This window comes from Squalius cephalus (genome assembly GCF_949319135.1).
Source record: "Squalius cephalus genome assembly, chromosome: 21".
Taxonomy (NCBI): Eukaryota; Metazoa; Chordata; class Actinopteri; order Cypriniformes; family Leuciscidae; genus Squalius; species Squalius cephalus.
This window is the reverse complement of record NC_137142.1, coordinates 23555091-23568235: the sequence shown is the minus strand read 5'-3', so window position 1 is coordinate 23568235 and position 13145 is coordinate 23555091. Positions and strand designations below refer to the sequence as shown.

At 38.3% G+C, this 13145-nt stretch overlaps 1 protein-coding gene across 7 annotated transcripts in view; it reads left to right on the top strand.

Annotated features, from left to right (window-relative positions):
* The window catches only part of sorbs1 (sorbin and SH3 domain containing 1), a 51836-nt gene extending 43890 nt beyond the window's left edge, over positions 1-7946 (top strand). For 3 of the 7 annotated variants that reach the window (XM_079856302.1, XM_079856301.1, XM_079856303.1), the window contains 6 exons: positions 829-1023; positions 1227-1775; positions 3066-3164; positions 3670-3854; positions 5069-5175; positions 5334-7946. In XM_079856302.1, coding sequence (XP_079712428.1) covers positions 829-1023; positions 1227-1775; positions 3066-3164; positions 3670-3854; positions 5069-5175; positions 5334-5401 — 1203 coding nt within the window. In that variant the 3' untranslated portion in view covers positions 5402-7946. The remainder of the gene's footprint in view (positions 1-828; positions 1024-1226; positions 1776-3065; positions 3165-3669; positions 3855-5068; positions 5176-5333) is intronic. The other 4 variants (XM_079856305.1, XM_079856304.1, XM_079856309.1 and 1 more) reach the window with 3 other exon arrangements.
* Positions 7947-13145: the final 5199 nt, after the last annotated feature.

Genomic DNA, 13145 nt, shown 5'->3' with positions numbered 1-13145 from the left:
AAAAAAAAAAAAAAATATATATATATATACTTTCAATGAACTTTCATTTTATAAGTTGCCTGTATTTTTTTTGTTATTATTACTTAATCAAAACAACCCAGCTGCAGTTTGATTGATATTCAAATGCACAATATAAAAAAACATGATATATGAAAATGAACAAGAACGGAGTTATCTGTTTTTGCAAATGAACTCTTCTGTTATAGAGTTCATTTGCATAAACAGATAACTCCATTCTTGTTCATTTTCATATATCATGTTTTTTTTAAAACTTGTAACAAACAACTTGTAAATGTCCCAATTGGGAGAGGGTGTGCAATTTTCAAAGAGTTTAATTAAACTTTCATGTTATATATTTTTGCATGTATTAGTGTGAGTTAATAAATGTAACTGGTTGTGTACACTTGGCACATAATATCTAAATATCGATTAATCGATCGATATAGCCCTGAATCGAATCGTAATCGTATCGTAGAATTTTTTGAGGTATCGGCAAATATCGTATCGCTGGCTGAGAGAATCGATATCGTATCGTATCGTGATTAACTGTCCGATTTACACCCCTAGAATAAATTATGCTAAAACTGCAGTGAATATAAGTAATTAATCAACAAAATTATTATAGATGCAGGTGGATTCACATATGCATGTCTGCATCAGACTTTGTTTTGCCGATTTTGTTACATGTAAATTAATAATAGAGATTATGAAAGTGAATGTCAGAAAATGAAAAAAAAAAAACGTATTTTTAATTAAATAAATATGTGTGTGTTTGTTGTCTATGTTATGATTGCAGGAGCTAATTCAAAATCTTTTGTCTGCCTGTAGGGGGAGCGAATAACACTAATTCGCAGAGTAGATGAGAACTGGTATGAAGGCAAAGTGTCTGGCACTAACCGGCAGGGCATCTTCCCGGTCACCTACATAGAGGTGCACAAAAGACCCCGGGTGAAAAATGGAGTGGACTACCCTGATCCCCCTATCAGCCAGTCACCTCATCGGAGCACAAATGCCTCTCCACAGGTAAAAACTTGACAAAATCCGTGTCCCTTAGATCATTTTTATTCAACTTATGTGAATCGCTTTCATTTTCCCATTTGTTGTTTTTTGTTTTTATTTATTGATTGTCTCATACAGTGTTTTCATCATTTCACCTCTCCCTTTCCTCCTTCCTCTTTATTGTTTCCTATTATTCCTCCTGACACCCGGCCTTGCCCTCCAAAAAGCCCATTCGTAATCGGCTCACCACCTCCCCTCTCCCTCTCCCCCGGTCTCCCCGCCGCTCGATCTCCCCCGAGGTCCATGCCATCTCCAACGAGTGGATTTCTCTCACTGTGGGCGGAACCAGCAGCAGCCCCCCAGCCGCCCCCACTCCACCCCTCCCCCCTCTGCCAAGCACTTCCTACCGCTTGGGCGAATATCTGCCCCCTTCCATGTCAGCCAGTCCTGTGCCTCCCATCAGCGGCAGCCCCTACTGCATCTCCCCCATGGCCTCTCCTTCCTCGTCTCCTTTACCCCCGCCCTATCCACCCCGGCCCTGCTCGGCCACCCCGTTCCTCACCTTCACTCCACCTCAAAGCGAGGACTTCCTTCTTTCTCCACCATCTCCCCGCCTCTCCCGCAGCCTGAGTCCCTGTGGGGGTGCTGGGCTTGAGGGTTGGCTTACTAGGGGCAACAGGCTGGATCAGGAGTTTCAGGAAGGGGATGGGTCTGAAATAGACAGGGCTGGCAGCCTCCGCAAGGCTCCTTACAACAGGAACTATAGCCCAGCAGAGGTATCTTCTGCATGGTGTGGTGTGTTTGTTCAAGGTGCCCATCATAAGATGACTAAGTTCCGTTTCCATTGGCACGAGTTATAGATCTAGCAGGCTGCAATAGGGGACAATATCTGACCCATCTGATTATGCTATTGAGTTATACTTTTGAGGCTTTCACACTGTTGAGAGAAACACAGTTAAAAAAGAAACCGCTGCATGAACCTCTAACATGATTAGCATGAAGCTTGGTTGTTGATTTTTTTTTTTTTCAAATGATGCATGGCTGATACAAATCTAGAGATTACACAGTGTGTATACCGACTTGATTACCTGTCAAACCCAAACGGCATGTTGAAATTTATTAACATTTAAGAGAGAAATGTAAAATTAACAGATTTATTAAGATAGTCAATGTAACTTGTTAATTTAGTAAAATAAATTAAATAAAAAAAGAATTTGAATTTAATCGTGCATCCCTACTCTTAGAAGGATGCATTGCTGTGGACTGTAGGCCAGTGAAAGTGTTATATTCATTGATAAGAAAATAAATGATACTTTGACTTCTAAAGCCACTTTCTATAATGTCTATTTGGTGATTTATTTGGAGGTTTTTCTTAGCAAATATTGATATATGGGATTAATTGCGGTTTTACTTGATTAAATGTATGTAATTAATCAGACAAATCTTTTTTTTTTTTTTTTTGATTGACAACCCTAATTTATGTTAATAGTATTTGGTTAATTCTATGTAACTGCTTGAAGAATTCCAGTTTTGTATCTATGTTCAAGTGAAAATATGTGTTAGCTTATAAAAAGTTATGTTTAAAGTACCATTCAAAATTTTGGGGAGATTTTTTTTTTTTCTTTTTTAAAGAAATGAACACTTTTATTGAGCAAGGACACATTAAATTAATCAAAAGATTGATAAAATTTTTAAAGAAGCTTACCAATTCTCCAAACTTTTGAATGCTAGTGTATAAGTTACGTTTAGAATTATAGAAGGAGCATCCGAGCATGATGTGACACTGTTTTAATGATTGTTTGATGTTTTATAGGAAATGTGGTGACTGCTACTAACTCACAGTCTCTTTCCCGTGCATTATGTGTTTGATGTACTGTAAGGTTGTACTGCCGTCCTCTGCACAGAGGAAAATAGAAATGGACTGATCAAATGCCAACTGTACTGTTGTTTGTGCATACTTATTTCAAACTTGAACCCAAACCTCATGGATGAACATGAACCGTTGTGGACTGACATGTTTTAAAAAGAGGCAGATTATTTCATCAATGTTCTTTTTTCCCCCACAGCCATTAAGAAATGATGTAGAATATTACGGGCGATCTTCAAGAAGTCCTGTCATGCTGTTTGACATCCAAGACAACAACATGAATGCCAATTCATTTACGGTAAATTAATTTTCGTGACATAATTACTCTTAGATGCACATACTGCTCCATACTTTTTTTTTAAATGTCATTTGTATTGATTTTGAATGGTGAATATCAGCAGTTTCATATTCTGCACTTATTATCATACCCTTATGAGACGCATCACAGTCAATCATTAGGCTCACCTCAATGTTTTATTTTATGTAATATCTAATCCTGAAACTCACCCACATAATGCATGACACCTCTGTACCCTGCAAGTGAACCTGTCCTATATGATTGTGGCGTATGTTTCACTCCTTCCACATGCACTCACTCTGTTGTCTCACTCTTCCATGCTTATCCTCTGGACACTACCATCCCTTCCGGCTTTCCTGGTATTAATGGACATTCCCTCCTTTCTGTCCTGTTACTATCTTCTCTAACCACACTGCCCCTTCCTCAAACTCAATTTCCATCTGAATGACTGACCCTACTTCCTGGTTTGTGGCTACATCTTGTGCCGACCCACTTCCACCAATAGGAGGCAGTGTGTAATGAGATCATGAATATTGCAGAGACCTCAGTGAGGTACTGCAGCACTTTGTCACGCCCTATAGACTCCGCCCACCGACTCCTGCCTCCTCCCAGTAAACACTCTCTCATCATTTCCCAGCAACCCCTGTCCCAGAGCAGCAGTCCTGAGCCTGGACGCATGAGCTGTGGGATGTAAGTATGATCTACAGTACCTCTGTGTATTTCTGTGTGGATGCACCTGTGCTTTTCACTGACATGCACCTAAAAATTAGGCAGGACGTCCCTGCACTATAAAACCATATTTACAGATGCATAACACTGAGTTTTGAATGATGCTAAATGTTAAGCATTATAGTCTTCAAAGTACTTGATGATGTTAATTTCAATCTCACATTGAAAGAATACAATTCTCTCAAATAATTGTACTATGCTCACCAAGGTTGCATTTATTTGATCAAAAATACAGTAAAAACAGAAATATTGTGTAACGGTATTACATTTTAAAATACCGGTTGTCTATTTTAATATTTTTTATATGTAATTTATTCCTGTGATGGCAAAGCTGAATTTTTTCAGCAGTCATTACTCCTGTCTTTGGGATTTTTTTCAGGATTCTTTGATAAATGGAAAGTTCAGCATCTATTTGAAATCGAAGTCTTCGGTAGCATTATTTACTGTCACTTTTTATGAATTTAATGCAGCCTTGCTTAATATATATATATATATGCTACCGTTCAAAGTTTGGATCGATACGATTTTTTTATGTTTTTAAAAGAAGTCTCTTCTGCTCACCAAGGCTGCATTTCTTTGATGTAAAATATGGCAAAAACAATAATATTGCGAAATATTTGTACAATTTAAAATAACTGTTTTCTATTTGAATCTTTTTTTAAATGTAATTTATTCCTGTGATGGCAAAGCTGAATTTTCAGCATCATTGCTTCATAGTCTTCAGTGTCACATGATCCTTCAGAAATCATTCTAATATGCTTATTTGCTGCTCAAGAAACATTTATTATTATTAATGTTGAAAACAGTTGTGTACAATTTTTTTCCCCAGGATTCTTTGAGGAATAGAAAGCTTGAAAATTGTACACAACTGTATGTACAGTGTGTATATATATATATATATATATATATGAAGCTTTCATACTGTACACACAAACTGTATTTCATGTTACTGTGGAGGGTGTCTGACTGCAGGCACACTGAACCCTAACTATGGTGCTCTGCCAGATGTGCAGTGTGACATATATAGTGTCAGACAGACAAAATTGTGTGTAGTGCCATTAACTTCATTTCCATTTAAACTGAACTGAAATACGTTTTTACATTTAGTCAATACAATGTGATTTGTGCAGTCGCTTCCTCTTCCATGTGTAATGATGTTTTGTGTTCTTGTGTAGATTTCAGGCTCTGTACAATTACATGCCTCAGAATGAAGATGAGCTGGAGCTACATGAAGGAGACCTGGTCAATGTCATGGAGAAATGCGACGATGGCTGGTTTGTGGGTATGTGTTATTGATCGATGTGTTAAGTCATCTCTCATACTAAATCCATACATACAAAACTACAGCGCTACTAAATCAGTGTATTCTCAGCTAGTGTTACAGAGTTTTCCTTTTATTTGCATCCAGACTCTTATGCACGTATTGGTTTCTCTGTGCAGGTACATCTAAGAGGACGAAACAGTTCGGCACGTTTCCAGGAAATTACGTGAAAGCTGTTAATTTGTGACATGATACAGTTAAAGAAATGATGGTTTATATGAAGAGATTCTAGCACTATGCTTAAGCGGCCTAATCAGCCTGACTTTTCCTCCCCTCCAAAATGTGGTCTTTCCCAGATGAATGTCCAGGTATGTGATCAGTAAGGTGTGAGGCATGTCAGTGAAGCTGTACTACAGTGGCAGCATTTGTTGAGTCACTGAAGGATTTAAAGGAAGAATTAATGTTTTACCATTTATTATTTCACATTGTTTTTGAAAATGCTAAAAGCCATTAATATATAATATCAGACTGGGAAAAGGTGTTTAAGTTTACAGCTGCAAATTGTACTGAAGTACAGCGCAAAATACTTTAACTTCATCACATACCTGACATTACTGAAAAACATGAGATTCTACAATTTATTTTTGCTATAAATGTTTGATGGACTTTCAGTGTGGCAGTAAGAGACGACAGTTTATTGAAAGCACCCGAAGGTGTCTGTGTTAAGGGTTACAGGTCAGAGAAACTGTGAAAGGATCCTAAAAGTTAGGTTTAGCCATTTTAAAAAGTGTTTATATTACCATTTACACTCCCGTTTCGTTTAAAAAGAAATGCTGATTTATGGAGCACTCTTATAAAGAGTATGATTTCAGTTTCTATCCAATGAGGGCTTAAACGATGAGACAGCAACATTAGTATTTGCAAAGCCATTCGTAGGATATCTTCTTCACAGCACTTACTGTACTCTCAGATTTTTTACATTTTACAATAAGCTCTAATTTGTTAACATTAGTCAATGCATTAGTTAACATGAACTAACTGAGCAATATATTTTTTCAGTATTTATTAATGTTCTTTGTTTGTTCGTGTTAATTCACGTTGCATTAACTAATGTTAACAGATACAACTTTTGATTTTAATAATGCATTAGTAAATGTAGAAATGAACATTAACTAAGGTTAATCAATTCCGCTGAAGTATTGTTTATCAGATCACTTGTTAACAAATGATACCTTATTGTAAAGTGTTACCAAAATTTCTGGTAATTAAATTACGATTGAGTGACCAACTCAAGAAACTCCAGATCTAACAAGCTTAGTAGCGAAAAGAAACGAGCTTTGTTTGAACGCTTCGCAGTGAGGTGAAGGGCTACAGCTAAACCCCACTAAACGGATCAGAACTTATGTTGATGCTTTGACTCAAAATGTACTATTTATTTGCTTGAGTGATGCATATTTTTCTCTTTCAGTCATCCATTTTTGAATTGGTTGTTCTGAAGAGTGTATTATTAGTCTGAGGCGAAGTATTTACCTCCTTTAACATGAGCCTCGATAACATCTTAACCCAGGTACCATTTGACAGTGACATTTATGACAGGTAAAATGGTTGCGTGTTGGGAATGGATGATCCATATATAAGATTGCCGTACCTCATTTTCAAAGTGCCATTCACAGTAGAGGATGCTACGTTACACGTGGACCGTTGTGTTCATTTCATTAGCTTGTGGTCTTCCTTAACTGAATGTAGTTCACATCTACTCCAGGTTGTAGACTAGCTTTTGCTTCCGTGTGAGAAGTAGAACGGCAAATTTGAATTTCTTCTGATGAAAATTGTGTCTTTTTGAATCTCCCCTTTAGTTTTATACGGTCCATTCCATATAATGCCAGAGAACGTGCTGCTAGAGAGCATGAGGGTCGCCTCGTCTGCGACTCGCTTTACCAGCCTTCCCTCAAAACAAGAATTAGGAAAAGATCATTTGGACAGAAATGAGTAATTAAATGACATATTTTTCATTTTTTAAACCAGTGGCTGTTGCTAAAACTTTTGTCAAGAAGTAATCACATAGAAGATCGACGAGGAATTGAAATAGATGCGATCTCTATATGGAATATGAACTTGAAGATGTATGTTTTGGCCTTTTGAACCATTATATAATAAATAGCGTAGCATATCTGAATGTAGTGCTCTGAGAAACTTTTAACTTGGATGTGAACAAAGTCGAAATTCACACACAGTTTTCCTATTCTAAGTTGTAAATATGTAAAGTATAAATGAATGAAAGTGATTGAAGTTACAGCAACCTCTATAAATATTACAGTTTATATTAAATGAAGAATATTAGGAAAGCACAGAGACTTGCGTAACACAGGCTGTCTCATATGAATGAACGAGCGATTCTGACACTGTGTTGGGATTGAAATGCCTTTCTGTCTCATGGCTTCATTGAACTGTGCCTCATTTTATTATTATTATTATTATTATTATTTTGCCTTGAGGTAAACATGTTACTTTTTAAGGACGTTTAAAGAGTACCATTTTGGCCCAAGTGTCACACAAGACAATTACTGAGTTCTTTACCGCAATCACATGATTGATTGAAGAGTGTGAGATGACACCTGAGATGTGTAATGTTTAATTATTACTTTGTTGTCTGTATGCAGAGGCGAATTTTGCATTTTTTTGGTTTGTTTTTGTTTATTTGCAGTGCTGTTACAATTACAATAAATTTAAAACACTATTTACTGCTGTGATTGCCTCATTATGCAATATTTAATAAACAATATTACAGCTTTTGCCTGATCCTGTTTGTTTATTGTCATGACGTGCAAATGCCAGCCGTGACCATTTCATGTGGACACTGTTATTAGTCTAATATTTCCGTTATAGGCCTACCTAACCCTATATCTTCTCATCAGTTCACAACAAAACACTTTACAATCATTTTCTAAAAACGATCAATACATTTGTTACAGTACTTATTCATCTTTATTAATGTTAGTTGATAAAAGTACAACTGTTCATTGTTAGTTCAATGTTAGCTCAAGTCCACTAAATAATATTAAATGATACAACTTTTTTAATTTTAATAATGTACTAGTAAAAGATTAATAAATGCTTTAGAAGTCATTTTTTTTATTGTTAGTTTATGTTAACAAATGGAATCTGTATTGTAAAGTGTTGCCACAATATCCGGGTCAATGTCACAAAGTTTCTTAGAATGTATGTGAACGTTTTTCCAAAATAATAATGATAAATATAAAACTTAAATGAATCCCAGGCTGCTTTCAATCAATATATTTCTAAAAATGAATAAATATGCAAAGCCCACAGACAAACTTGCTCCACTCGCTACCTATTTTTATACATTTATTGCAATACCGCGTAGTACCACTAAGTGGCAGCACAGGTAAGGGAAAATCTTTTGTCCTTCGTTAAAATGCACAGCAGTGCAAAAACAAGCTCATCTGACTGCCTGTCATATAGGCCAGCGACAACATTCTAATGAAAATCACACAAATTACAATCTAATAGAAACACAACAACACCATCAAAAAACAATAATGCATTAGGCTACCAATAACACAAAAAGTCGATCCAAATAAACCATAAACACGAGTGAAGTGCTATACTGTAAAAGCACCTGCAGTCTAAGATGTTTGCAATTATAGATCTATTTGAAAAAGAAAATTGGGATGAGGGAAAAAACACTCAGTAGGACGTTGATTATGTGACACTGAAACACTAGCGACTAATTTTACCAAAACACAGAAGGTAAATTCTGTTTGTTTAATTTAGCCATTTAACTCCAGTTGTGATTCTATTGTTTGTTAACGAATGATTCTGTTGAAACAGTAGAAGGCAACCTGTATAAACCTGTATGTTGGTTATAAACTAGTGAACTGTTAGCTACTGAACTAACAGTCATATTAGGCGACTTTTCTCTTTTTCTTTTTTGTAATTCTACATTTAACACACTTGTTGGAAAGACAACATTATTTGAGTGGGGTTTTATTCCTTATGCATATTCAGGCATTATATATATAAGTAAATGAGTGATAAAGTAAATAAATTGTTTAAATAAAAAAATAAAACAAATCTATTTTTACATTGTTTAATCAAGTCTCGAGTATAGTGACCTATTATGCCCATTTTCACATGACGTAATATAAATATCTGGTGTCCCCAGAATGTGTCTGTGAAGTTTCAGCTGAAAATACCACCCAGATTTTTTATTATAGTTTGTCAAAGTTGCCCCTTTTTGAGTGTGAGGGAAAACACTCTTTTTTTGTGTGTCCCTTTAAATGCAAATGAGCTGCTGCTTCCCTCCCTGTTCACAAGATGGTCGATCCTTTACACTGCTTCGGATACAGCAACAACTTAACAGCCGAATTTCTCTCAGGCAAAATGTCAATAATACCCAGTAGGCTACTATAGCTTTTTTTTTTTCAATGAATTTTCAAAATGACAGAATTCAATATCAAGTTCTTGACACATTTCTTTTAAACATTTTCACAACTTGAAACACAACAATAAAAAAAAGGGCATCACAAGATACAGATCTTTGGGCTTTTCGATTTTCTTAAAAACTTACCCAGTAGCTAGTGCGGCCTTACATGTTTGAACCAGATTCAGACACAGATGGAGAGACTCAGGAAGAGGCTGCAACTGTTAGACTGTTAGACTATACATGGACGTTTCTGAATGGTTAGTGGATACATTTATGTAACTTAGTTGTTGTGGAGTTACGTTTATTCATTTCATCGACTAGCCTGTACCGTCATGTTAACTGTATTAACACGACGTCATGTTAACTTGTGTGTGAACTGTATTAGGATGCCCACAGAGCCAAAAAATATATGCTGCATGCATATGCATGCTTCTCATTTCTTATTTGTGCATTCTCGCTACCTTTCCTCACGCCTTTCCTCCCGTCTCAGCTCCACCCCCTTCAGGATGCGAGGGAAGGCTGCAAGGAAAGAAAAGGAGGACGGAGGAATCGAATGAAAGCTTTTTTATACATTGGAATACTTGATCACTCGAGCGTCACTTCACAGCGTCATCAGCAGTGCTCAAAAGATCTGCCCTTATGTTGTTGAAGTTTGGTTATTCAAGAATAATAATAAAGCAATATACGCTGTTCAAATATGTGTGATGTGTGGTTTATATAAACTGCAAAGGTAAAGTATAACTTAAAATTATTGTGACCGATGTGAAGGTGGAGGAGAATTGATATGTGCGTCACGTTTAGTCGATAAAACACTTCCGCAAAGGATACACCCTTGTATCCTTGCTCATGACTCCTCTGGAAGCCTCCTCACTCCTCGATCCTCGCCTCCTCGCGGTGCAATTAGAGAATTGAGATGTCCTTCAAGATGGCTAAGCTCGATCGGTGTCCGGGTCATAGGATGGAGGAGCGAGGAAACGAGGAGGGATATTGAGAAGCACCCCCTGTAACGTTTAGTTTACAGTTATAATGCTGCTGCTGCTTCTTAGGGCGGGAACTAGTGCAGATCGTCACCAGTCATGGATGGGATTTCCTTACTCTTAAGTAGGAGTAGGGGGAAATTTGAAACAGCTTGCTGTGAGAGATTGATAATGATATATGGGGATTATAATAAAAAGTATTGAGTGGATTTTTACCATTATAGTCTGGTTGTTTACACACACTGTGGACACACATCTGTGTTCAAACACCTTGTAACAGTGAATTTTACATAATAGGTCCCCTTTAACAGAGTAGACTAGCCCAGTGGCGGATTAAGACTCTTTGGTGGGCAAAGACTCCCCCTTGGCACTGACACTGACCATTCCATTCCGGAGACGTTGTTGTCTGTGCCGGAGACGGTGGGTGGTGTCCGTGCCGTTCCGGAGACGTTGGTGTCCGTGCCGGAGACGGTGGGTGGTGTCCGTGCCGTTCCGGAGACGTTGGTGTCCGTGCCGGAGACGTTGGTGTCTGTGTCAGAGACGGTGGGTGGTGTCTGTACCGGAGACGTTGGTGTCCGTTCCGGAGATGGTGGTGTCCGTGCCGGAGACGCTGTCCATTCCGGAGACGGTGGTGCCTGTGCCAGTGTCCATGCCAGAGACGTTGGTGTCTGTGCTGGAGTCGTTGGTGTCCTTTCTGGAGACGTTGGTGTCCGGTGGTGTCCTTTCCGGAGACGTTGGTGTCCATGTCTCCGGAGATGTGCCGGAGCCGTTGGTGTCCGTGCCCGAGACGGTGGTGTCCTTTCTGGAGACGTTGGTGTCCGTGCCCGAGACGGTGGTGTCCTTTCCGGAGACATTGGTGTCCGTGCCGAAGACGGTGGTGTCCGTTCCGGAGATGGTGGTGTCCTTGCCGGAGACGGTGGTGTCTATTCCGGAGACGTTGGTGTCCGTGCCGGAGACGGTGGGTGGTGTCCGTGCTGTTCCGGAGACCTTGGTGTCTGTGCCAGAGACGTTGGTGTCCGTGCCGGAGTCGTTGGTGTCCGTGCCGGAGACGAGGGTGTCCGTGCCGGTGTCCGTGCCGGAGACGTTGGTGTCCATTCCGGAGACGGTCAATCACGTTGATATCCATTCCAGAGACGTTGGTGTCCGTGCCAGAGATGGTGGGTGGTGCCCGTGCCGGAGACGTTGGTGTCCGTTCCGGAGAGGGTGGTGTCCGTTCCAGTGGTGTCTGTTCCAGTGGTGTCCGTGCCGGAGACTTTGGTATCCTCCAAAGATTTGAATTTTTGCGTAATTTTTTCTCTATACAATGTTGATATGGCATCTAGTAAATACACTAAGTTTCGTCAAGCTAGCATGTGTCGGAAGTATTTAAAACAAGGGTGTTACAACTAGCCCCGCATTAGGTTGTGCCCCGCTCTACCCTATCCCTGGGGGTACGTGAGGTGACAGAAGGGGGTATGCGAACAAAATGCTTTTTGCGTTCATTTAATTCTACCCCATCTTAAAATAACATTAAAACTGAGCAATACTCTAAAAAGTTTGAGAACTTAATTGTACAAATGGTAGCTAATGTTTACCCCCCAATTTTTTTTTTCGTTTTGGTTGTATTGTGTTTTCATTTGATGCATTAGAACAAAGTGTGAAGAAAACAAAAATGTTCGTTTTGAAGACAAAACCGAGAACACAAATTATCTGACCTGGTCTGCGTTCAGCCCCAACAAAAAGTTTCAAAACGTATTTTAAACTGAAACGGTGGTGCGTTGAACACCCTGTTCTGATGACGCAAGAGTTGCAACTATGGCAGCTGAGACGGCCATTCTTTGTGTTCTTTTTGAAGAATTTTCGGAGCCTGATGAAATTGGTATAAACATGTGTTTAATACTGCATAATACTGCAAAATTGATGTTACAGTCACTGCCCTTGCTGTCCAGAATAAAAGAGAACATCACAATCGAGTGAAGGGATTTGTGGAAACTGACAAAACAAAAACAAACAAACTAATAAATAAATAAACAAGGAGGCGTTTCTCTGACTGGATGTTCTTCCTCCATTTTTGGCCTATACTGGTGCTAAAAGAGGAGTATGGGAAATCCAGTTCTCATTAATATTCACAAACTCATTACCATAGCTATTCTTACCTGTAAAAATTACATTTCTAGATATCTGTACTACTATTTCCTCTAGTTAAAATGTTAATTCTTGACATCAACAACTGAATTTCAACTAGCAGAAACTATAGGCTAATTCTTGATATCTGTAATTGTATTTTCACTATACAGTATATATATATATATATCCTATATATATATATATATATATATATATATATATATATATATATATATATATATGTGTTGGCGTCAGTCTAAAGTTGGGTTCTGAGGTCAACCCAACTTTCATTTTCAACCAAAATCCAACATCTGTCCGACGTCGGACATTGACGTCAATCTGACCTTGGATGTTGACTGAATCTGACGTTGGGTTCTGACGTAAACCCAAAAACTGAACTAAATCTAGACAACTGAAAAATTAAATGCAAACATGCCAAGGTTTTAGACTGGTCTTGCAAT